This window comes from Triticum aestivum, chromosome 3A (assembly GCF_018294505.1).
Source record: "Triticum aestivum cultivar Chinese Spring chromosome 3A, IWGSC CS RefSeq v2.1, whole genome shotgun sequence".
In the NCBI taxonomy this organism is placed as follows: Eukaryota; Viridiplantae; Streptophyta; class Magnoliopsida; order Poales; family Poaceae; genus Triticum; species Triticum aestivum.
Window position 1 is genome coordinate 727,243,710 of NC_057800.1, and position 25,715 is coordinate 727,269,424.

Consider the following 25,715-nt stretch of genomic DNA (forward strand, 5'->3'; position numbering starts at 1 on the left):
TATGCCGACGGCTAGGCCGTCGGCATAGACCTGCCCCAGGGGTGACGCTTGCTCGCCACGTGGCTCGTCTATGCCGACAGCCTAGCCGTCGGCATAGGTTCAAACTAAGCCGACGACCAGGCCGTCGGCATAGACCTGACACGTGGCGAGCAGGCGTTGGTCAGGACTTGACGGCGGCCGCCGTTTGGAGGTAACGTTGCCAATGGCTAGGGCCGTCGGCATAGATATACGGACACCGTCGGGATAGGACCTATGCCGACGACCTTTCTATGCCGACGGCCTCCCAGGCTACGCCGACGGATATGTTGCCGACGGCCCTATGCCGACGAGGGCCGTCAGCATAGGCCTGTCTCAACGGCCAGTCAGGGCTATGCCAACGGCCAGGGCCATCGGCATAGGGTGTGATTCCGGTAGTGATTGATCATGACGCTAAGAATTGTATACTGAAATATGTATGACTGCAGATGGTGCCACCGCGGTCGAGATCCTTTGGGCTGATCTTGCCCGGGCCAAGGAGCAAGCCCGGATTGATAACGCGGGTGCCGAGAAGGCATCTGCCGAGTTAAAGGCCGAACAGGCTGCTCGGCGCCAATGCGAGTAGAGAATATCCACGATGACGCGTGAGCTAAAGGATGCCACTAGCCGCTGTGAATTCTTCGAGAAGGATAATAAAGCCAAAACGGATGATCTTGACAAGGCCTTACAAGAGGCGAGAGAAACACGGTCTGAATCTAGAGCGGCCTGAGAGGAGATCTGACAAGCTGGGGAGATCGTGGCTGGTAAGCCCTTTTTATTGCGAATTAAGTTCGGTGATCCGAATTATGCTCCACTTAATCAAGTGTGGAGTTCTCCATACGCATTATCGGACATGACGAAGAGTGCTTCCGATGCGGCGCAGTTTTACCAAGCGCAAGAAGGGTATGCAACGGAGAAGCTTGTCTGGTCACATTTCGGTGCGTCAAAACGCCCACTATTGCTGAACGAACAGATGACCCAATGGGCCGAGCTCCATACACTATCCGGTTCTGCCATGAAGGATGCCGTGATCGGGTTGTGGCCGAACGAGCCAATTCCGGATAGTTATTTTGGTTTGGTGCGGCGACTTGCTGAAGCGGTGTCGTGTATCGACGTTGTTAAGCGGTCAGTGTACATTGAAGGTGCACGGATGGCCTTTGCCCGTGTCAAGACATACTGGACGAAGATGAAGGCCACCGATGTTGCAGCGAGGGGTCCACCCAAGGGCAAAGACCATCACGCACCAGAGCATTATTTCCAGGATGTCCTGAAGGGTGCCTGCTTGATAGAGGGTCAATGCTCGAAAAACATGATATTCGAGTGAGATGTATGGAAATTTGTAGAAGACAATATTATAACAAGGCTATTTTTTGTAGTTTCGCCTAAAACTTTTGTTCCTCCTGTGCGGCCGTTTTTCTATTAATCTGATAGTTTTCCAGTCGTCGGCTTCAGCCCCCTCGTAGAAAGTACAGGGGTGTTCGGAAAAGCATTTGATCACTCTTAACCCAACGTCTTGGTCCATTAAAGAGGTGTCAATGCGGTGAACTAGGAAAACGGACTATAGGGCGTTAACACTTTCTCTTAGCCATAGGATTTTTATGGGGGGACTACGATATAGCCCCTGGTATGTACACGGCTTATTCCAATACGGTGCGTTACATATATGACCCGAAGAAAAAGGTCCTTCGTATAATACGGAGGGAATCGCGAAAGATTCCGATAAGTCATCGAGTGGTTGACCAGCTCTCGCCGCATCATGAAAGTCAGTTTTCGGCTTTCTCTACTGAGGTGCTTGACCAGGTGAACCAGAAGCACAATCGCAGTAGTTCTCCCTTTACTACGCTAGCCTATAGGGCAGAACGTGAGGTAGCAATCACAGGAGCCGAGCAACCTAACTATTGACCCAAGACATGATTCGGAGCTGATGCATATAAGGCCAAACTCGCAACGCTGAAGTACACTATAAAGCTGTTCGGACTTGTCGGCAACTCATTTGTTCCCATACCAAGCACCTAGCAAGTGATGCAGAGGTGTATGTGTGAAACAACCTAAGGAGCCGAATTCAGTTCCTTTAGAAAAAGCGAATGCTGGATGCGGATTATGTTTACTGGGACCTGAGTGATATGCCAAAATTTATTTTGTAGATAATAGAGCCTCAACCCCGGCTATTTGACATTCCCAGGGTCGAACGCGGAGGAAAAAGGCACTTTACAGGCTCAAAATAAAGAGTATGGTCTACAAAAAATTATTTTGAACCTTCTGTCCCACGTCTGCGCCGCCTGTCCTCTGTGAGGGGACTCCTTGACGGAAATAGCCCTTAGGTGAGTGTACGAACCTGAACTCCGATGAAGTCCATGAGATGACCAGCCTTTGCGTCACCTGTGGTAAAGGATAATGAAAAAGAAAGAGTAGTTAGAAAAGAAACAGAAGTTATGGGAGTACTTGCAGGTTCGTCCATACACTACTAGGAAAATGGTTATACGTAAAACTTTACCAGTAGTGTGTGTTTGGGACACCACGCTACTAGTACATACCAGTAGCGCTTGGTAGAAAACGCGCTGCTGGTATTAGTTAGCAGCAGCGTATATTTTTCTGGAACGCGCTACTGGTAAGTGTGCCACACCACACCCCCAGGACAGACCATAGTAATAGAGCTAGTTTGCTCGCTTAGTAGTAGCGTGTGTTCCTGAGGCCGCGCTACGACTGCGAACTTAGTGATAGTGCGGCTCACAGGCATTCGCTACAACTAAGCGCACACCTCCCTCTCTGCCTTATCCCCCCCGTCTCTCTCATCATGTTCTCTCTCTCTCTCCCCTTCCTCCCTCGACTCCGATCCAGATCCAGGGCCCCGGCAGAGGGCTTCCCACTCCGACCTCGGTGCGCCCTCTTCCCCATCGCCGCCGGCCACGATCCCCTCACTTGGCCCGTGGATCCATCTCTTGCATGGCCGCCTCCCACACCGTCTCCTCCTTCCCCCATCTCATTACTAGGGAAGACAAGGCAAGCGGGAGGGAGATCGACCGTGTAGGTCAGATCCATCCACCACGACCTCGACGGAGATGGCCCAGTGGATGGAGCGGACCTGCAAATCATCAAGCCAAGGTAGCCTTCCTTGATTTCCTTGACCATCTTGGATTACCTTCCCTGATTTCCTTGATTCCTCACGCACAGGGCAGCAGGGCTCCATCCTTGTTCTCTTCTCCACAGGGGTCACGCACAGGGCACCACCTGCAAGTGAAGAGAAGACCACCGCTCCTCCGGGTCTGCTTCTTCCTACTCTTCAAGGTCCCTCTATCCCTCGCATGCCATGCCTGAATTAATTACGTTAGGTGTCACAACCAAACTGAAACTTTTTTATCTTCAGAGAGGAGAAAACTGAATCTTTAATTAGGTTAGCTTGCACCTGCTGCTGCTATTTTATTTCCCTTGTTGTGTGTGACAAGATCACTCTAGTAAGTATGAGTTCCTGCACATTCTGATTGTTCATCCTTCTCATGTAGGAGTAATAGGTTAACCGAACTGGAGAGTAATGAGGCCGTGAAGGTGTGAAAAAATGCTCGGTCCTTGTTGGCCAAAACATGCTCTAGAATTGGGGAGTGATGACCAGCCACACGAGGTACATACGAGTGAAACTGCCTTGTTGCCCAGCCCTTGTTTCTCTTGTTACTATTTGTATGTATGCTTATATACGTCCATTTGATGTGCCGGGCTAAGCCGAAGGTGGGTAGGAAAGGGTTTGCGGAGAGGGCGGGGTTGACCAAGAACCGCATGGGGAAAAAGTTGTTCGTGGTGATGGAGGCCAAGCGGAGCAACCTGTGTGCCTCCGCAGATGTTGGGACAGCCAAGGAGCTCCTTCAGCTTGCCGACAAGGTAAAATTTTCTGTGTACAAAATTGTTCTAATATTTCAGCTTGTCCGTCTCATAACCATATTACATAGGCGATGTCTTATTTATAGAAATCACTCAGTTTTTCGGTTTCGTATATTTATTTTCGTAGCTAATGTACTACACAACATGCAAGGAAATATACGTCTGCTGAAAATTAATTTTATTTGTTCTTTGCTTTGTACAGAAATCTGTTGGATTAAGTGGCACTAAACTATGTTGTTTCACTGAAATACCACTCAAACTTTGTTCTGTCATTTTCATCCACTTGAGGCCAATTTCTCTTTTCCGCGCTATTACTCCTTTTTTAAACAAACATTCATTCAACTCCCTCTCCTCCCCGCCACCAAGCATGGAGAGCATGTCCAATGCCACCAAATACGCTGCAACGGCAAGGTTCCTACTAGTTTAAGAAGAATGGCTTTGTAACTGCTGCCAACTCTTCTAGTATAAGATTTGATGTTTACGTATTCTGACTAGTCGTTTACTATATGTGTGGATAGTTTCTTAGATGGAAACCTTGCACTTGAATTTAAGCTAGTAGATACTGAGCTCTGTGATTGAAGTGTCTTTGTTGAATACTTCTAAACTGAACATTTCCTTCAGAATTTTGACACTTCTTGGTGTAGCGTTGTAGCTTAGGTCCCTTCTACTACTACTCCACTTGGTAATGTGTCCGTATTCTACTAGTACATACTTTTTAGCTGTGTGTGTTCGCTGTATTATGTTCATCTTCCTCAACTATTACAACACTAGTGGCTGTCTTACTGCCAGCGATAGTCTATCAACATTATTAACCCCAAATGAAGCGAGCATAATTCCCTAGCCGCGGTACAGAGCACTACTACTTGTCTTGTTGTCTCACCAATACAATATTTACTAATTGTAATTAGTACCTGTGTACTGGTACTCTATTATATTCTTCCACCTCAAGTACAAGACCAGTACTAGTAAGCTATCGTACTGCCCCTCTCACAGATTCTCGCTTAGAGATACCAAGCTTGTTCTCCGAGAGTTTGAGAAATGTGGCGTTATATTGAGACATAACTCTGGCCCAAGAGAGGGTAATTGGATAATTAGTAATTCTGAACATCTTTGTAGCTTGCAAAAACCAGATTGCAAGTAATTCTGAACATCTTTGTAGCTTGCAAGAACATATCCAATTTGATTGATTGTAGGCCCGTATCCAGTTTGATTCATTCACAGTTTCTTTGCCTTGAGTTTCAATCAATTGTACTGGTGTAGGTAGTATGTTCATATCATACTTTTGCAATGGATCCAAAATAATCTAAAGGTGAAGCTATAGTAGTCTGGTCTTGCTTTCTTTTGTTTACATTGGCTAACTTGATATTGTAACAAACGATAGCAGAAGGCACTGATTAATGCTAATGATTTAGTAACTACAAAATTTATGTGTTTTTCTTTGCCTTGTCCCGCTCAGTAATGATTTAGTAACTACAAAATTTATGTGTTTTTCTTTGCCTTGTCCCGCTCGTAAGAAGATATTTGTAGTTGTACGCTTTCTAAAAAGGAATATATTTTCCTCACAAAACTAAGAGATGATCAACTTTAGGAATTGCAACTTTATAGACAGTACTAATCTAGACTGGTATCAATGGTAACCATGTGCATTCATGGACCATTTAGTTTGAATAGCCAGTGAGGAATTAAGCATATATTTTCGGCATGAGCTTTTTTAAATAGCAAGATGAGAAGGAACCTTAACTTAATGGGTCTTGTGAATTGTAATATACGATTTGGTTGAACTGATGATATTTGGATACTAACAAGTTTCCACTTTCCCGACGTGGACGCAGGGGTGATCGACGCTAACTAGCGCGGCCTAGTGGGCGCTGTGCTCTTCAGCCTGGTGAAGCCCGGCAGCCACGTCACACAGATGATCGTCCAGGTGATCGTGACACCGAAGGTCGCCGAGGTGGAGGACCTCGATGCCACCGTCGGGGGGGGGGGGAGGATTTGGGTCCACCGGTGTCTGAACTCCGAGCCTTGGTAGATACATCTAGAGAAGTGGTTTGTTTAGCTTGGTGGTGAACACTAGGGAAGGTACCCACGATTTCGATGATGGTTGTGTGCGTCCGATGTTAAATGGATTCTTGTGATCTCTTCCAGTTGAGATGGTTGTGTGACCTTAGTTTATCTTGCACTGGATGTGTCTCTGATTTACATCCATGAATACTTCATCTTTTTTTAATTCCTAATTAGCTAGTAGTAGCGTGGGGGAAAAGGTGCATGCTACTAGTCCTAATTAACTAGTAGTAGCGTGGGGGAAAGTGCACGCTGCTAGTACTTAGGATAGTAGTAGCGTGGGTTACAAAAAGCGCTACTGCTATCTTTAGTTACCTGTAGCGCTGGGACAAACAAGCGCTACTGCTAAAAAATAGCTCTAGCGCCGTAGTAGTAGCGCGTCTGCCAGTGCTATTGGTAGCAAAAAAACCAGTGCTACTGGTATGCATTTTCCTAGTAGTGGTATTGTGCTTCAGCCGATGCCCAGGGTATCTTGAGTGCATAGTTATGTATGTGCGGTACAGATTTCGCAGGTATATGAGGTGGACGGCAGAAGCCGAACTGCTAGTCCCGCTCCGGAATTGGTCGATCCTGTTGAATGGAGATCGGTGGCTTAATGGCCGACAAGGTATGCAGTTTAATAAGACCGCTTTGTACTTCGGCTGAGGTTGCCCTAGTATGATCCTCCGTCCAGAGAGAGTGATTCTCCTCCTCCCTTGTAGGGTTGTGTGTCACGTATACCATGTTCACGGTTTTTACTTCGGAGGGAAATTACTTCCCTCGGTATTTGGTTGGTGAGTCTCTTCGTCGTCGCTATCAACCGGCGGCCTCCTCCCCTTGTGTTCGGCGTTGAGCTTGCCGGCCTGCTTGAAGACCCAACAGCTTCTGTTGGTATGATTAGCTAGTTTATCGGGGTGGCCATGAATCTGGCAGGGCTGATCCAATATCTTGTCTAAATTGGATGGTCTTTCTCTGTTTGCCTTGAATGGTTTTTTCCATTGACCGGGTTTGGGATTGCTGAATCCGGCATTGACCGCTTCGTCGTGTGTTCTTTCGTTATCGTTGCGACGTTTGTGTTTGCTGCGTCATGGCTTGCCATTGCCGTCTCAGACTTCGCAAGTGCTCGGATCGCTAGCACTGCTGCTTCTACAAGTGAGCCAGCTGTCTTCTCCCATGCAAAAGCGGGTCATCAGAGTGGTAAGGGCTAACATGGATTTTGGTTTTTGTTGACCGAGGTGGCGGTCGAGCCACTCGCCCCGGACGCTGTGTTTGAAGGCCGCTAGGGCTTCTGCATCCGGACAGTCGACGATTTGGTTCTTTTTAACTAAGAACCTAGTCCAGAGCTTCCTGCCTGACTCTCCGGGCTGCTGGAAAATGTGAGTTAAGTCATCAACATCTGGTGGCCGGACATATATACCTTGGAAGTTGTCGCGGAAGGCGTCTTCCAAGTCCTCCCAGCTGCCAATAGAGTTTTCCGGTAGACTGTTTAACTAGTACCGAGCTAGTCCTTTGAGTTTTAACGGGAGGTATTTGATGGCGTGGAGGTCATCTCCATGGGCCATATGGATATGGAGAAGAAAATCCTCGATCCACACCGCGGGATCAGTTGTTCCATCTTATGATTCGAGATTCACGGGTTTAAACCCTTCTAGGAATTCATGCTTCATTACTTCGTCAGTGAAGCAGAGTGGGTGTGCGGCGCCTCTATATTCGGCCACGTCGCGACGTAGCTCAGATGGAGTCCTTCAGGGTCTTCGGCCCAGGCATGACTAGACTTGTCACGTCCGAATAGGTAGCCGAGGTTTCGTGTCGAGGCACGTCCTTGCGATCCGTAGATCGATCTGGAATGTCCTGCTCTACTGTCCAGGTCCTGCCGAGGGTTGTATGTATGACCCCGAGCTGTTTTATCTCTGTTTTTTCATTGGGGTGCGGCGGGCTGCTGTTCGGCTTGAGCTGCCGCTTTATCCTGACCGTGTTGTGGTCGGTTAGCCGCATTGTCCCGACCGCGTGGTGCAGGGTCAGTCGCGTCCTCATCAAACTGAGGTAGCAATCTGTGCTTCGGGTAACCCTTGGTTGGGCGCTTGAGGCCGTATTCTTCGGCTGCTAGGATATTTGTCCATCTATCGTTGAGCAGGTCTTGGTCAGCTTGAAGCTGTTGCTGTTTCTTTTTTAGGCTCCTTGCAGTGGCTATTAGCCGGCGTTTAAAGCGCTCCTGCTCAAGAGGTTCCTCAGGCATGATGAAATCCTCGTTGCCAAGGCTCTCCTCATCCTTCGAGAGCGGAAGATAATTACTGTTCTCCGAGTCTTCGTGTATGGCCTGTTCATCAGGGCTAACGTGCCCGTCCTCCTGTTCATCCTATTCAGAGGTTGCCCCGACAGGGTCTTCATTGTCTTCGGCATCACCCGGAGTATTGTTTTCTCCGGTTCTGGTATTTCTGTCTTTTGCACGACGTGACTTAGAGCGGCGCCGTTGATGCCGGCATCTTGGCTGTGTCTCAGGGGGTTTATCCTCGACTGGATCTTCTTTGTCATCGTCGTTATGTTCTTTTAGGTGTATTCACCATGTACACGTCGTACGAAGAAGTGGCCGTCCAACGTCTGGTAAACGGCGGGTTTTGGCCATGCTCCTCATTTGCATCGTCATCCATACCGTCGATGTCTTCGGAGCCGTAATCGAGCATGTCGGTTAAGTCCTGGACAGTGGCTATGTAGTGGGTGGCGGGTGAGAAGCAAAATTCCCCGTCATCAGCCTCTAGTTCGAACCGGATACAGTTCGGCTGTGAGTCCCCCGCTAAGGACAGATTTTTTAATGAGTTCAGCACGTTGCCTAAAGGCGAGTGCCGGAAGATGTCCGCGACGCTGAATTCGGCGATCGATGACCGATCTTGCTCGACATACGCGGACGCACATAGTTCGGAACTTATAGCCGGAAACGAGTCTGAGGTTCCAATGACACGGACATCACCCGAGCTTAGGTCTGTGTGCGGCTCCAACGCCACGGAATCTGCAGCTTCAGTGGTGGGGTTGAGCTTCCCGTCCTCGGATGGCGCGATCTGCTCCGGATCTAAAGCCAGAGCGGTTATAGGTGCAATTTCCTGGGTATGGCCTGTTGACAGATTTAAGTCATGTTCATCGTGGTGACGGGGAGCGACTGCCGTGGTCCCAAATCTATCAAAGATCAAGTCTCCGTGGATATCCGCGATGTAGTTCAAGCTCCCAAGTCTGACCTGACGGCCGGGGGCGTAGCTATCGATCTGCTCCAGATGGCCAAGCGAGTTGGCTCGCAGTGCGAAGCCGCCGAACACGAAAATCTGTCCGGGGAGGAAGACCTCTCCTTAGACAGCATTGTTGTGGATGATTAAAGGAGTCCTCAAACCTTTTGAGAATGGTACAGTGGAACTCTCAAAGAAAGCACCAATGTCGGTGTCAAAACCGGCGGATCTCGGGTAGGGGGTCCCGAACAATGCGTCTAGAATTGATGGTAACAGGAGACGGGGGACACAATGTTTACCCAGGTTTGGGCCCTCTCTATGGAGGTAATACCTTATTTCCCGCTTGATTGATTTTGATGAATATGAGTATTACAAGAGTTGCTTTACCACGAGATCGTAATGGCTAAAACCCTAGAAGTCTAGCCTGTATGACTGTATTCGTTTCTGGACTATGCCCTCCGGTTTATGTAGACATCGGAGGGGACTAGGGTTGCATAAGGTCGGTTACAGAGAAATGAATCTTCATATTTGGTCACCAAGCTTGTTTTCCATGCCAAGGAGAGTTTCATCCGAACACGGAAAAGAATCTTCGGTCTTGTATCTTCACAACTCATTAGTCCGGCCCATGTCCAACATGTCGGACGCCCGAGAACCCCTTAGTCCAGGACTCCCTCATCGATCCCCAATTTAGACGGAGCCCCCCATGGACGTTCGGCCGAGGAGCAGGCGGGTGCCCGAGCACGGATGGGCTCCATGTGCCAGCGGGCGGAGTGAGTGCCGACCGCCGCAGTATCTTGCTGGCGCCGGAGGGCGTCGGTGCCGACCGCCGCAGGCGCGCGTGGAGATGGGATGGCCATTGGTCGCTGCTTGAGTCGTCCGCCGGAAGCGCAGTCACGCAAGGACCGAGCCGGGCGCAGCCGCCACGGATGCCCAGGCTGTCGTGCCACGGGGTCGCGGGAAGCCGCGCTGGTGAAGCCGCTGCGTCGAGTGCTCGAGGCCTTCTTGCTGCCGCATGGCTGAGGCCAGCCGATGTGTGCGCTGCAATGGCGACTGGCGAGGATGCAAGGTACTGATCATGATAGCGAGCATGTATGTACAATATTAGTATATAGGAAAAGAAGGACTTTCCGTTTCAAAATAGATGACTCAACTTTAATACAAAGTTGGATTATTTATTTTGAAACAGAGGAAGTAGCAATTAGATCAATTATTTGGAAGTCCAGGGTGATTGATTTGTCTCCCATCGGACTTGTTCTTGTTGAACTTGTGCGGCCACTGATTATTTCTTCTTCTCTTTCCGTCCAAGAACTTCAATCATTCTGGACATGCTCATAAGCGTTTCCTTCTGCATAATTGAGAATCAGTTAATAGATCACAGAAGGAAAAAAATAGATCTGCTCCTGATCGATGAAGTTCTCCTGTTGGGATTTATCCATGCTGATACGGAGCGGCGCGCTGTGCCGAGCGACCGTGACCGTGGCCACTGCTGGGTATACTGCGGACGCGAGAGCCGCTTGAGGGAGAGGCCTCGCGGGAATAGCAATGGGCCCGATGACATCGCTGCGGACAGCCGGCGGGGGCATGGCCTCGAGCGCCGCCAATCAGCAGCCATGACTCGCCGCCGCTGCTCTTTGGGGCGTCACCGGCCTTGGTTGGCCGATCTGGATCGCTCCGCCGAGAGCATGCTGATAACGTGTTGAACTAATCGAGAGGCAAATTGAGAGAGACAATAATGAATCGAACTGTTCTTTGTTGATGATGATTGTACACTTATATACATAAGGAACAGACGCCTTGAAGGGATGCGACCGCTTGTAGAGGCGCCGTTCCAGAAACTCGCTGGAGTCGTGGAACCGTACATGATGTGTAGGAAGCCGGTATTATCCCGTAATAACAGCCAGAGTTATTTATTTTTAACACTGTGCACCCACCACGTCCAGGCCCACCTCTCCGGCCGAGCAACAACAGCATGCACGTCCCTCATCCCTCGTCGTCGCCTCCCCTGCACCCCGTCAGCCCTCCCTACGCTCCATCGCCACCTACCCGCAAAAAAAAAAAAAGAAACTGCCGTCATCACCGAAACAATCGAGAGGGTTCTTCCATCTCGACTGCTGCGGCGATGGATTTCTCCGGCGGGGCCGGCGGGGGCAATGGCGTAGCGAAGCTGTCCGAGGTGTATCCGAGCGTGCGGAGGTTGTTGATCTTGGCCCGCGTCGAGCGGCTCGCCTCGGTACCAACGCCGTCCTCCTACTCCTCCTCGGCACCGCTCATCCACGCGACGGACCCGCCGGGAGTCGACGGGTGCGGAGAGATCCAATGCGTGTGCGCGCTGATGGACCGGCTCTAGCGCTCCATCCCCGCCAAGGGCAGCGTGATCTCTGGAAGATGTGAGGATGCACTTCGACGATCCTAGGCAAAGCCTTTGAATCTTAACACTTTCCAGCAATTTGTTGCAACAATTAGCAATTTTTTTTTTTGACAAAGGGTGGATTTTATTGGCTCAAATGGAGCATCAAGATGATACATTACACTGAACACACACCTGGCCTCTGCATAATTAAGATGCATACAGCCAACCCAATACACACAAAAATACACCGGCAACCAGCGAATACATAAGACCAAAAGCTATGTGCAAGTGTGCAAAAAAGAAAAAGAAACAAGAAATAAGCCTCAAAGCGATGAGATGCACGATCGACAAACTACAACTAAGACCATATCCGCACCAACCATTGACACCACATGGATGACAAGGATCTTCAACAGCAACGCCTTCAGGAAGGAAGCGACACTCAAGTGACGCCGTCACCGGATCCAACCACAAAGGTCAGTATCAAAGTTCTCACACTGAATTATGAGTCCGAACATATCCGAGCAATGCCTCCAACAAGGTAACGACATAAAAAAACATCTCCATTGCCAGGAATAACCACTCGGGTCTGTCCTAGGCTTTCGCCCCGGAGCTCGAGAACGGGTGCACATAGCACCGCCATCCAAATGTCACATGTGTTGTCTCCACCGCTTTTACGCTATCCGAGCAGCTACAATTGGATCACCGCTAGTCCACAAACAACCCTCTGCGTCAAGTCATTGTCCATAATTTCTAATTTGTAACCGACCACTGAAGTCATCCATCGGATCAGGAGATAAAACATCCCGAAGTCTTTTTGATGATGTCGTGGACTCGTATGAAGTCGCTGCAGAACAATCTACATACGCCACCATCCGGCCAATTGGATCTAAATCACCTCATCCATCTAGCACATCACCGCAGCCCCAACAATCTAGAGACCGCATGGCCGGGGCAATGCCAAGACCACCGTTGTCTCAACGACCGCCACACCGGAGCGACCAACACAGATCGAGGGAGGTGGGCGCTGCCAGAAACGAGGGCCGCCATGCATGAGACATATTTGCGACTGGCCGCAGCTAGGTTGGATCTTGGAAGACGTCAGGTGCAGCTCATGGGGAAACAGACCGCCGCCACCATGGCCACTGCCAGTTCGCGAGTCCATCCGACACCAGCCGCCGCAGATCAGTATGCCATCTTGGGGAGGAGGTCAGGGGCGCGCGCAGCAAGGCAGGGGATCGATCTGCCCCGTCGCCACCATCCGCCATCGCAGGAGCTTGCCGCCGCCGCAGGTCTGCCCCAGCACCACCCACACGGCCACCTTGGCAGCACCGCCACCAGCACCCGGGGCCGCCGCCCCGGCTCCCAAGCTCCGCCGCCTAGACGCTTCGTCCCGGGCCGCCGCGCCATGCCGGCTGGAGAATGGCTGGAGCTAGGTCCGCCCCTGACCCCCTCGCAGATTGATTTGGTGTTTGCGCCGGTGTTGACCCCGTCGTCATGGTTTGTATGTCTGTGTGTTGCAGGTTTGCAGCCCGGAGCAAAAGCCTAAGCTGAACGCCGAACGCTAGGAGGCGGACACAGCGGTTCTCACGTACTCAGACAGGCTCTCCATGCTCGACAGGGTCAGCTCCTACTGCCTCCCGGAGCTCAGGCGCATCCAGGTAATCTTGCGCTCTATGGCCTGGTTTGTGGTTGTCGCAGATTTCGTCAGGGCACGGTTGGTGATTCCAAGGGTTGTTCGTCTTGATTTGTGATGTCCAATGTTTGTGTGATTGCAGTTGAAGACGCCTGTGATCATGGTGGGGTGCATGCTGGACCTGAGGGACGACTAACAGAAGGCTTGACCAAACTCTGCGATCCAGGTCAAAAAGACAACCATTGAATCAATTTGCATTGGTAACCTTTTATAGCATCTCCGATAGATGGTTTCAATTTTGGCGGTCCAAAATCGGAGATGTAAAATTTGGACCGTCAAAAAGTGCATTTTGGAGCTCCGAAAAACACCCAACTCCAAGAGATGGTCCAAATTGATGGTCCAAAAGAGCAATTCCAATAGATGGTCCAAACCAAAGATGTAAAAATCTGAAAATGGCCGTGCGGCTGCTGCCAACCACTGTTCAGCCGCGGTTTTGCATTGAAATAGTATCAAAAATTTGAAAATAAAGTGCATCATCATCATATAGTTTCAATCAAAAGTGCATCACGATCATAAGTATCAAATCCCTCTACCAAAAGAGCATCGTCTCAATCAAAGTTTTTCGCCCTAGAAATTGAAATGCATATAAATATTACTCATGCAGGTCATCAACACCACCGGCATTGTGAACCGTGGTACGATCATCATCTTCACCACCGTCTTTGTCGACGTTCTCAACAAGCGGTGAACTCTCGTTGCCGTGAGCACCACCGGAAGCATCTTCATTGCGTCGCATACCAGTCATGTTGCTGACGAAGCCAACTCCAACGCTACTCATGTTGCCGCCATAGCCACCTCCCAAGCCACCCATCATGTTGCCGCCAAAGCCACCTCCCATGCCGCCAAAGCCACCTTTCATGTTGCCACCAAAGCCACCTCCCATGTTTCCGCCAAATGCACCATTCATGGAACCTCCAATCATGTTCATGTAACCACCCATGGCACCTCCCATGCCTCCTCCCATCATCATTTGCCTCATGAACATTTACTTCTTCATGAGCATTTCATCGTGACAAAGTTCAACATATGCCTTTGCCTTGGCATCAAGAGTTGATGTGTCCATAAACATAAGCTTGAGTGTCCTCTCCTCAACCATCTTCATCTCGTCGGCCGCGGCCTTCTTCTCCTCTAGGTCCACCTTACTCTCCTAGGCCGCGGCCAATCTCTCCTCGGCCATCGCCCTCTTCTCCTCAGCCGCTCGGCCTCACTCCTCTCCTCTATTTCCTTGTGCTTCAAGATTCTTTTCTCTTTGGCATACTCTTTCCTCGCCATGACAATGGCATCAAATCCTTGAGATCATTGTCTCCGGCCTTGGTTCCCTTCGCTTTCTTGTTTCCATCGGGCCTATAAGATTTTGTCGCGGAGTGAGGAGTGGGGCTCGTCTCCTTAATGGTGACATCTTCTTCATCCCCAAGCACCGCACTCTTCTTCTTCGACGATTCAAAAGTCTCTCTAGTTTTCCACTTCTCCTCATCCTTGAGCTCTTTGTAGCAATGATGAAAAGTGAAAGCTTTTCCTTTCCTTTTCTTCTTCTCGCTTTCATGTTCCTCTCTCGAAACAATCCTTGTGCAATCATTTTCTACAATAAAAGAAGCAACACATCATCATCAACATGTGGATTATTTGACAAAGCACACACGAAGTGGAAATATTTACCAAGTCACTATCACCGCAATCACTTGGGTTCATGCGAGCAACGTTTGACAAGCAACCGGCCCACTTTTGGCATTCGGCGTTGATGGCGGACCAACGTTGGCGTAGAGAGTCGCTCGAATGGAAGTGACCACTTGTGTTGCGCTCATCGAAGTGCTCCCTGATGTGTTGCCAATAGGTGTTCACCGTTTGGTCACTTCCAACGCTTGCATTTTGAGAGATTTTCTTCGAAGCGGTGCATATCAACACATCCTCCGCGGTGGTATAATTTCCACTTCTTCCCTTGACAACAAAGCCCTCATCGTCCACATCAAGATTGTCATCATCATATTGGGTTTGATATTCTTGTGACACATACATGTAATCATCATTTGCCACATTTGTCGCGTGCATGAAAGCTTCATCAACAAAACTACAATTGGACGCACAAATAATCAATAACACATACAATTTGAAACAACAACGAGAGCACAACCGGAAAATTTATACCTTTGCGACATTTCGTCGAACATGCTGGAGGCAGTGGCCGTCGGCGTGGCCACATCTTCCTCCACGGCCGGCGGTGGCGGCGGGGGAGGTTGAGGAATGGATGTGTGGCTGCTGGAGGAGGCCGCCGGCCGCACCGGCTGCGAGTCCTCGCCCCGAGCCGCCGCGGCCGCCGTGGAGACCTTCATCGACTGCGTAGAACTGTCGGTCGGGTTGCGGCTGCGGTTGGCCGGCCGTTTTTCGCCGCCTCGTCCCTTCGCCGGCTTCGCCGCCGGCGTGGTGGCCACCGGCTGGGGCGGCGCGAGTCCGGGCCGGCAGGCGGGGGGCGGCGGCATGGCAGCAGTTACGGGCGAGATGGCAGCGATGGCGGCCACGTGGGTCGGCCCACCGGCTACGGCAGTGGTGGAGAAGGCGGCAGGGTCGTCGCCTTCGGCCATGGCGGCGCCGGACGGTGGGGGGCGGCGGCGGCCGAGCGGGTGGGAAAGGAAAGGAACCGGCGGTTGGGCGTTCGCGGGCGGCGGCTGGTTTTGGACCAGATGCACATCGTGATGTACATTTGCACCACGATGTGTTGTATTTTACATCACGAGGAGGCCGTGGTTCAATTTTTTTTTACATATGGACCGTCTGTTGGAGCAGTGTTTTTTGTCCTAGACGGTCCAAAAGTTAGGTATTTTTACATTTGGACCATCTATTGGAGATGCTCTTATTATGTCAAATTGTTAATTGTTCACCATGAAACTGGAATGCTCAAAATGTCAATACGCAGTTGCTCAGCCTCACCTAATATTCCAACAGTGTATTTTTTGTTTGTAATTTCGATTGTTCGTTAGAACACTAGATACTATGCTCAAGTAGGTTTACTAAAGCAGACTGTTTGTGAACCACAGGAAGGTCTTCTACCATGCCCAGAAGGCAGTGCTTCACTCCACTACTCTATTTTATCAAGAGGCCCAATCTCTAAATATGTCGTGTGAGGGTTTTGAAGTGGATATTCTTTCTATGCGACCACGACAGGGATGGAGCTCTCAGCGATGTGGAGTTCAATGATTTCAGGGTTGTATTCACTGCGTTCGACATGCTTTCTTATGTTAACATATTATGGTGAGATGATGGGAGACTGCAATGCTTCCATATGTTAACATGCGTCCTCAGTTGAGTCTTGACCTTACCATTAGAGCCAAGAATCCTCATATTATCGTGAGGTTGTTGAGCACGTGAGCATGTAAACTTCCTATTTTTTTGGTCGATCGGTATGTGGAATTCCTATAGCACATCATGGGGAGATGATGTATTTTTGTTCTATGTAGTGTTATTAGTGTGATGTTAATGGATGCACATGGTTTTTCAAGTTACTATTGAGAAGTCCCATTCATCTTCAATTATCAATTGCCTCTAAATATGTGAAGTTGGACAAGAAACTGAATATGCATGAAATGCAATAAGATAAAGGTATGTATTTTTTTTCTACTAGAGAGTCTTAGATTTCTAATGGAGTTTTAGTTTCTCCTATTGAGATCGTAGACTGGATGTTTATACTATGCATTCAAGCTATTCCCGCACCAAAGGTCTGTTAGTGTGGAATCGGATTTTCCTGTAGTATGATTACTATATGAACTTATTTGTGTGTGTTTTTCACTTTTATTTGTATATGCTGTCCAGCTGTCGGCATTATGCAGAAATAGGGCAAAAAGATCCAGGTAGATGATTTGAGGTTCGTACTGGAGAAGAGCTGTGAAGAACATGCAGTTGCTTTTTCTATTGGTATGCACTATGAACTGACCACATCTTCTCACTCCCCTTCCTAGCTCTTAGGTTACGTGCTAATTATTAACTGGAATAAGCAAAATATATAGTCGCGTGACATGAGGAGCCTCATGTTTTAGACGGTCATTTAAGTACTTATTATCAACTACTGATTTTGTAATATTTATTAGTAGTGCATCACTACAATTGTTTTTGCTTACTTTTTTTTAATTGTTTACCTAATAACTAGGATGCATGTGTATTTTCTTAAGAAATAACTGGCATAAGCAAAATATATAGTCGTGACATGAGGAGCCTCATGTTTTAGACGGTCATTTAAGTACTTATTATCAACTATTGATTTTATAATATTTATTAGTAGTGCATCACTACAATTGTTTTTGCTTATTTTTATTTAATTGTTTACCTAATAACTAGGATGCATGTGTATTTTCTTAAGAAATAACTGGCATAAGCAAAATATATAGTCGTGACATGAGGAGCCTCATGTTTTAGACGGTCATTTAAGTACTTATTATCAACTATTGATTTTGTAATATTTATTAGTAGTGCATCACTACAATTGTTTTTTCTTATTTTTATTTAATTATTTACCTAATAACTAGGATGCATGTGTATTTTCTTAAGAAATTTGTGCATTGCACATGCATGCTAACTAGTAAGAAAAAACACACACGAAGGACTCCCTCACTACTTGCGCTGCCGTGAGATAAATGAAGACCGGGACACAGATGCCACGAGCTACGGTTGGCTCACTGGCGGCGCCACCCCTTCAGCCCGGCTATCCGTTCCCGTGCTACCCTTCGCCATCGCCGCTACTCTCCCCGTCCACCCAGCCACCTCCAACGCTGCCCCTCAGTCCACTCCTTCAAGCCGCCGACCTCTGTTCAATGCATCAAGCCGCCGTTGCCCCCGTCCATAGCAAGGTACTTCACACGTCCCCTCTCTCCTCCCTCCATAACTCTAATCTCCCATCCATCCTTCCTATCCCATCTCACTTCTCTGTTCATGTACTTCAATTTGTTTTCCTATTTTTTGTGATTCGATGATTATGAGCCATAGATTAGATATTTGAATACACATCCATTAGTACTTGTTGCACAATAAGAAGCTTGATGTGTTTTTTTGTGGTTGACAGTGGGCATAAGCAAAATCTACGTAGCTATCTTGCACATGACCAACCTAATTAAACCACATATGTATAGTGTAGATTCTATGGTTTCCTTCTGGTTCCGATAGTTAAAAGTTCCACTCCGGTTTATATATGTCATATATTATGGATTTGACCTGGACCTGCATTACACATGTGTTGATACAATCATATAACTACTTATTTGATGAAACAATTTGTTCAGGTTATGTTTACCCATTGCACATGACATAAGGGTCCTGAATCACGCATTAGCACCCTTCTCTTTATCTCCTGTGCCTCCCAAAGGTATAACATAATAAAAAATGTCATCATTCATTATATTCTTATGTGGGAACCTAACTTACTGTTCATTCCCAGGGAAATACTATCTTGTGGACACTGGATATCCAAACCGAACGGGATATCTTGCTCCTTGCAAGGGGAGTACATACCATCTATCGGAATTCCGTCTTCATCGTCACCATCCACCTCAAGTGAATTATGAGATTGAACGTGCTTTTCGGATGCTCAAACATAAATGGCGCATATTGAAAGGGGTTCCAAGTTTCTCTCCTCGTTCTTAGAAGCATATCATCTTTGCTTGCATGGCATTGCACAATTTCATTCGTGATAGCAACTCAAGTGGCATTTTTTTATAAACATGATGCCGATGATGAGTACGTACCTCCAGTGCTATCACTAGTAGAAAACAGGGCTTTGGTCCAGGCCGGCTCAGCCCATTAGTCCCGTTTCAGTCCAGAACCGGGACCAATGTGGGCATTGGTCCCGGTTTGTGAGCCCAGGGGGCCGGCCGGGCCACGTGGGCCATTGGTCCCGGTTCATCTGGACCTTTTGGTCCCGGTTGGTGGGATGAACCGGGACCAATGGGCCTCGCTCCTGGCCCACCACCATTGGTCCTGGTTGGTGGCTTGAACCGGGACCAAAGGCTCCCCGTTAGTCCCGGCTCATGCCACCAACCAGGACCAATGAGGTGCCTATATATACCCCTCGCTCGCGAGCAGAGCACCCCAGTGCTCTGTTTTTCTCTGGCCGAGGGGGAGAGGGCTTGGTGGTGCTCTAGCTTACCTCCTATGCACACAAGGTGTTCGATGGAATGCCCGAGCCACACTACTTAAGCTTTCTCCTCTCCAAGCTCGACCTCCAAGCTCCATTTTCCATAATATTTGTCTAGGTTTAGCGGTCCGTCACGCCCCGTCCCCGTCTTCACCGCCGTCGATCACCCGCGCCGAGCTCATCGCCGGCACCACCGTGGTGAGCCTCTTCTTTTATCTTCTTTCCAAAAGGAAAAATATTCTTACTTGCATGTTTACATAGATACTTGTATTATTTTCTTACTTTTATTATTGCATCTTATATAGTGCGATGGTTTTGGTATCCGCCCCCGTCGGCCCTCGTCCTGTCTATGATTCGGATGTGGTATATATATTATCTTTATAACTATTGGTTCATTTATTGTTTATGAAAATTATGCCGACCAACGTGACATAGATATTATTTATGTAGGATGTATGTGAATCGGAAATGCCAACCGACCCTATTGTCGAGAGGTTAAATTTAGTTGAAGAAGAAAACAATTTGTTGAAGGAAAAAATAAAAAAAATTGAGGAGGAGAAGATGATATTGGAGTTGCATGTTGCGGATGTCGTCGATGATCACAAGATCAAGATGGATGCAATGCGCTTGAAGATTAGAAAGATTAGAAAATATGCCATTGATACCGAGGCTTGGTATCATTATGCCGTTGGATCAATTGTTACCTTGGTTGCGATTATGATTGCATTTGTTTTCGCATTGAGATGTTTTACATAGTTTCAATGTATGGTTTAATTAATGAGAACTATGTATGCACTTTGGTTTTAATGTGATGATGAACTTCTATTAATTTGGACACTTAATTATATATAATGTATGTAGATGAACCGGCAATGGATGTACGGTGACAGACACACCCGCGAGTACATTAAGGGCGTGCATGAGTTTCTCGAAGCGGCTGAGGCAAACAAGCAGAATGGTTTTATGTGTTGTCCATGCACTGAATGTGGGAATACGAGGTCTTACTCTAACCGGAAAATCCTTCACTCCCACCTGCTTTACAAGGGTTTCATGCCACACTATAATGTTTGGACGAGGCACGGAGAAATAGGGGTTATGATGGAAGACGGCGAAGAAGAAGAGTACGATGACAACTATGTGCCCCCTGAATACGGTGATGCTGCAACGGGGGGAGCTGGTGAAGATCAAGAGGAACCAGACGATGTGCCCAATGATGCTGCAACGGGTGAAGCTGCTGAAGATCAAGAGGAACCAGACGATGTGCCCGATGATTGTGATCTCCGCCGGGTCATTGTCGATGCAAGGACGCAATGCGAAAGTGAAAAGGAGAAGCTGAAGTTCGATCGCATGTTAGAGGATCACAGAAAAGGGTTGTACCCCAATTGCGAAGATGGCAACACAAAGCTCGGTATCGTACTGGAATTGCTGCAGTGGAAGGCAGAGAATGCTGTGGCTGACAAAGGATTTGAGAAGCTACTGAAAATATTGAAGAAGAAGCTTCCAAAGGATAACGAATTGGCCGACAGTACATACGCAACAAAGAAGGTCGTATGCCCTCTAGGATTGGAGGTGGAGAAGATACATGCATGCCCTAATGACTGCATCCTCTACTGCGGTGCATACAAGGATCTGAACGCATGCCCGGTATGCGGTGCATTGCGGTATAAGATCAGACGAGATGACCCTGGTGATGTTGATGGCGAGCCCCCCAGGAAGAGGGTTCCTGCGAAGGTGATGTGGTATGCTCCTATAATACCACGGTTGAAACGTCTGTTCAGAAACGAAGAGCATGCCAAGTTGATGTGATGGCACAGTGAGAACCGAAAGAAAGATGGGAAGTTGAGAGCACCCGCTGACAGGTCGCAGTGGAGAAAAATTAAGAGAAAGTACTGGGATGAGTTTGCAAAGGACCCAAGGAATGTATGGTTTGCTTTAAGCGCGGATGGCATTAATCCTTTCGGGGAGCAGAGCAGCAATCACATCACTTGGCCCGTGACTCTATGTATGTATAACCTTCCTCCTTGGATGTGCATGAAGCGGAAGTTCATTATGATGCCAGTTCTCATCCAAGGCCCTAAGCAACCCGGCAACGAAATTGATGTGTACCTAAGGCCATTAGTTGAAGAACTTTTACAGGTGTGGAATGGAAACGGTGTACGTACGTGGGATGAGCACAGACAGGAGGAATTTAACCTTAAGGCGTTGCTGTTCGTGACCATCAACGATTGGCCCGCTCTCAGTAACCTTTCAGGACAGACAAGCAAAGGATACCACGCATGCACGCACTATTTAGATGACACTGAAAGTATATACCTGGACAAATACAGGAAGAATGTGTACCTGGGCCATCGTCGATTTCTTCCGACCAACCATCAATGTCGAAATAAAGGCAAGCATTTCAAAGGCGAGGCAGATCACCGGAAGAAGCCCGCCATGCGCATCGGTGATCACGTGCTTGCTATGGTCAATGATTTACACTACATAATCTTTCAAAAGAGTCCCGGTGGACTAGCTGTTCTGAATGACGCCGAGGGACACGCACCCATGTGGAAGAAGAAATCTATATTTTGGGACCTACCCTACTGGAAAGACCTAGAGGTCTGCTCCTCAATCGACGTGATGCACGTGACAAAGAACCTTTGCATGAACCTGCTAGGCTTCTTGGGCGTGTATGGGAAGACAAAAGATACACCTGAGGCACGGGAGGACCAACAACGTTTGCACGAAAAAGACGGCATGCCTCCGAAGCAGTATAAAGGTCCTGCCAGCTACGCTCTTACGAAAGAAGAGAAAGAAATCTTCTTTGAATGTCTGCTCAGTATGAAGGTCACGACTGGCTTCTCGTCGAATATAAAGGGAATAATAAATATGCCAGAGAAAAAGTTTCAGAACCTAAAGTCTCATGACTGCCACGTGATTATGACGCAACTGCTTCCGGTTGCATTGAGGGGGCTTCTACTGGAAAACGTCCGATTAGCCATTGTGAAGCTATGTGCATTCCTCAATGCAATCTCTTAGAAAGTGATCGATCCAGAAATCGTACCAAGGCTAAGGAGTGATGTGGCGCAATGTCTTGTCAGTTTCGAGCTGGTGTTCCCACCATCCTTCTTCAATATCATGACGCACGTCCTAGTTCATCTAGTCGATGAGATTGTCATCCTGGGGCCCATATTTCTACACAATATGTTCCCCTTTGAGAGGTTCATGGGAGTCCTAAAAAAATATGTCCGTAACCGTGCTAGGCCAGAAGGAAGCATCTCCATGGGCCATCAAACAGAGGATGTTATCGGGTTTTGTGTTGACTTCATTCCTGGCCTTAAGAAGATAGGTCTCCCTAAATCGCGGTATGAGGGGAGACTGACTGGAAAAGGCACTCTTGGAAGAGACTCAACAATATGCAGGGACAGATATTCTTGGTCTCAAGCACACTACACAGTTCTACAGAACTCTACCTTGGTGACCCCGTATGTCGATGAACACAAGAACAGTCTGCGCTCTAAACACCCGGAGCAGTGCGACGACTGGATTACATGTGAACACATCAGGACTTTCAGCAGTTGGTTGGAAACACGTCTCAGAGGTGACAACACTGTTTGTGATGAGTTGTACTTGTTGTCCAGGGGACCATCTTTGACTGTATTGACTTACAAAGGATACGAGATAAATGGGAATACATTTTACACGATCGCCCAAGATCAAAAGAGCACCAACCAAAACAGCGGTGTCCGCTTTGATGCAGCAACCGAGAGCGGAAAGGACACATATTATGGTTACATAGTGGACATATGGGAACTTGACTACGGACCTGATTTTAAGGTCCCTTTGTTTAAGTGCAAATGGGTCAATCTGTTAGGCGGCGGGGTACAGGTAGACCCACAGTACGGAATGACAACAGTGGATCTGAAAAATCTTGGGTACACTGACGAACCGTTCGTCCTAGCCAATGATGTGGCACAGGTTATCTATGTGAAGGACATGTCTACCAAACCGAGAAAAAGAAAAGATAAGGAAGCGAATACATCATACGATGAGCCAAAGCGCCACATAGTTCTTTCAGGAAAAAAGGGACATCCTAGGAGTGGACGGCAAGACAGACATGTCTGAAGATTATGAAAAGTTTCATGAAATTCCTCCCTTCAATGTCAAGGCTGACCCAAGCATCCTGATAAACAATGAAGATTATCCATGGTTACGGCGCAATAAGCAAATGACACAAGCGAAAAAAAAGTGAAGACTTTCTCCCGCAACTTTGTAACACACGAACATGCTACCATTGTCCGTTTTGTACATGCACATGCTATGTGGGTGAAATTATGATACCATCCCAACTTTCAACTTTTTTAGAGTTCATTTGAAATGCTTTCATGTCTTATGGTTCGGCCCTCGTAATACCATGACCATTAGTCCCTGGCCCATGCCAACTTTCAACTTTCAACTTTCTAAAACTAATGGCACTAACAGAAAGTTTATAATTTTGCTCCTCGCCCCTGGTCCATGACCATTAGTCCCGGTTTGTGCCACAAACCGGGACTAAAGGGTTGGTCCTCGTTGCGGGCAGAGTTTAGTCCCACCTCGCCAACCGAAGGGCGCTCACACCGGTTTATAAGCCCTTCCCTCTCCGCCTTGTTGAGCTCCTCTCAAAGTGAAAATAGATGCCCTAATAGAGAAAAGTTTAACCTAAATTCATAGTGAATTTCTCTGAAATTCATACAAATTTACTAGGAATTTAGGTTGAATTTTCTCTATAAGCGCATCTATTCTCATTTTTTAGTAAGGTAACCACAAACTTGTGATTCAAACAATTTTCAAAGAATTCAAATTTTAACTATTCAAATTTGAAAACTAATGGCACTAACAGAAAGTTTATAATTTTTCTAAAACTAATGGCACTAACAGAAAGTTTATAATTTTGCTAACCTAAAAGCAAACAGAATTAAAAATTAAAGCAAAAAACAAAAGAAAATAAATAATGCAAAAAACAAATCAAAAAAACAGGAAAAAACTATTTTTATAGTAAAGTTAATCAGAAAATAAAATAAATAAAGCAACAAAGAAAACAAAATAACTAAAAAAGTGTTTTCAAATTTGAAAACTAATGGCACTAACAGAAAGTTTATAATTTTTCTAAAACTAATGGCACTAACAGAAAGTTTATAATCCTTTGACACTAGGCAACCTCCCGACCCCTCGACGATGCTCTCGAACATGAGAGGAAGAAGAGGATAACAGAACTCCTCTATTCTTTCTTCTCCTCTTTTTTTTCTTCTTCTTCCTCTTTTTTTTATCGGGAACGAGGGTCGTCGAGGGACATAGATGTAGTGTCGTCGTTGTCGATATATACCCCCTCCCGATAGCTTACTATGATTAGGTAGCTAGTTCTACGTTTGGCACTAATATATCCATTTGTCATGTTTGAATAATAATTGCCATGTTGTAAATATTTGTAGAAACTATGGACACCGCCCGAGACGAAGCAAAAGAAGCGTTGTTGAGGGACATAATCGCAGAAGGAAGTGATGCCGTCTCGTTGTTTCTCAACGACACCGATGGTCTGGAAGGAGAGGGTGAAGAAGCTGGCTACGGTGACCTAATGCCGGTGCAAGAAGAAGAACATGAGGATGGCTCCGGTGACCCAATGCCGGTGCAAGAAGGAGACCGTGATGACGGCTCCGGTGACCGAACCGACTCCGGCCAGGTATATATATTAGTTAAGCCTGTGCTGACTAGCTGATTGATGCATTCATTGTTTTGGTATGTACACATATTAATTAAGTCTTTGTTCTTTTTTCTAGCCCTCCAAATCGAGCACAACTTCGGTAAAGAGACGAGGCCCGAAGAAAAAGTTGAGCTCGGATGAACGGTTTGAGATCATAGCAATCGCGCCCGACGGCCAACCGATCGAACCCATCCGAACAAAGAACGCATTTGTTGCTCAGTGTGGGGTTCTGGTTAGGGACAAGATCCCGATAAGCATCCAGCAATGGTTTAAGCCGGGTACAGAAGACCCTGAGGTGTCTTATGTCAATGATATGCAAAAAAATGATCTTTGGGCTGAGCTGAAGTCAAATTTCACCCTACCGCAAGAGGATAATCCAGAGAACCCAGTTAAAGAGCAATTAATCAAGTCTTTTGCTCTTAAGAGGATGGCAGAACTATTCAGGAGGTGAAAGAAAGAGCTGAATAAGTTTGTCGAAAATAATGAGACACCAGAATTCAAGGGCAGATATGAGAAGATCAGAGATCACTGGCCCGCATTTGTGGCCCACAAGACATCGGAAAAGAGTAAGAAGATGTCGGCGATAAACAAGCAAAATGCTGCAAAGAAGAAGCTTCACCATCGCACGGGGTCAGGTGGCTACCTCGTAGCCCGGCCTAAGTGGGCCAAGACTGAGAATGATCTGGTTGATAAAGGGATCAAAC

At 47.5% G+C, this 25,715-nt stretch overlaps 1 protein-coding gene across 1 annotated transcript in view; it reads left to right on the plus strand.

Annotated features, from left to right (window-relative positions):
* Positions 1 to 25,715, plus strand: part of LOC123063534 (polyubiquitin-C) — a 74,637-nt gene that overhangs the window by 29,955 nt on the left and 18,967 nt on the right. The window contains exon 5 of the mRNA XM_044487343.1: positions 4,901 to 4,914. Coding sequence (XP_044343278.1) covers positions 4,901 to 4,914 — 14 coding nt within the window. The remainder of the gene's footprint in view (positions 1 to 4,900; positions 4,915 to 25,715) is intronic.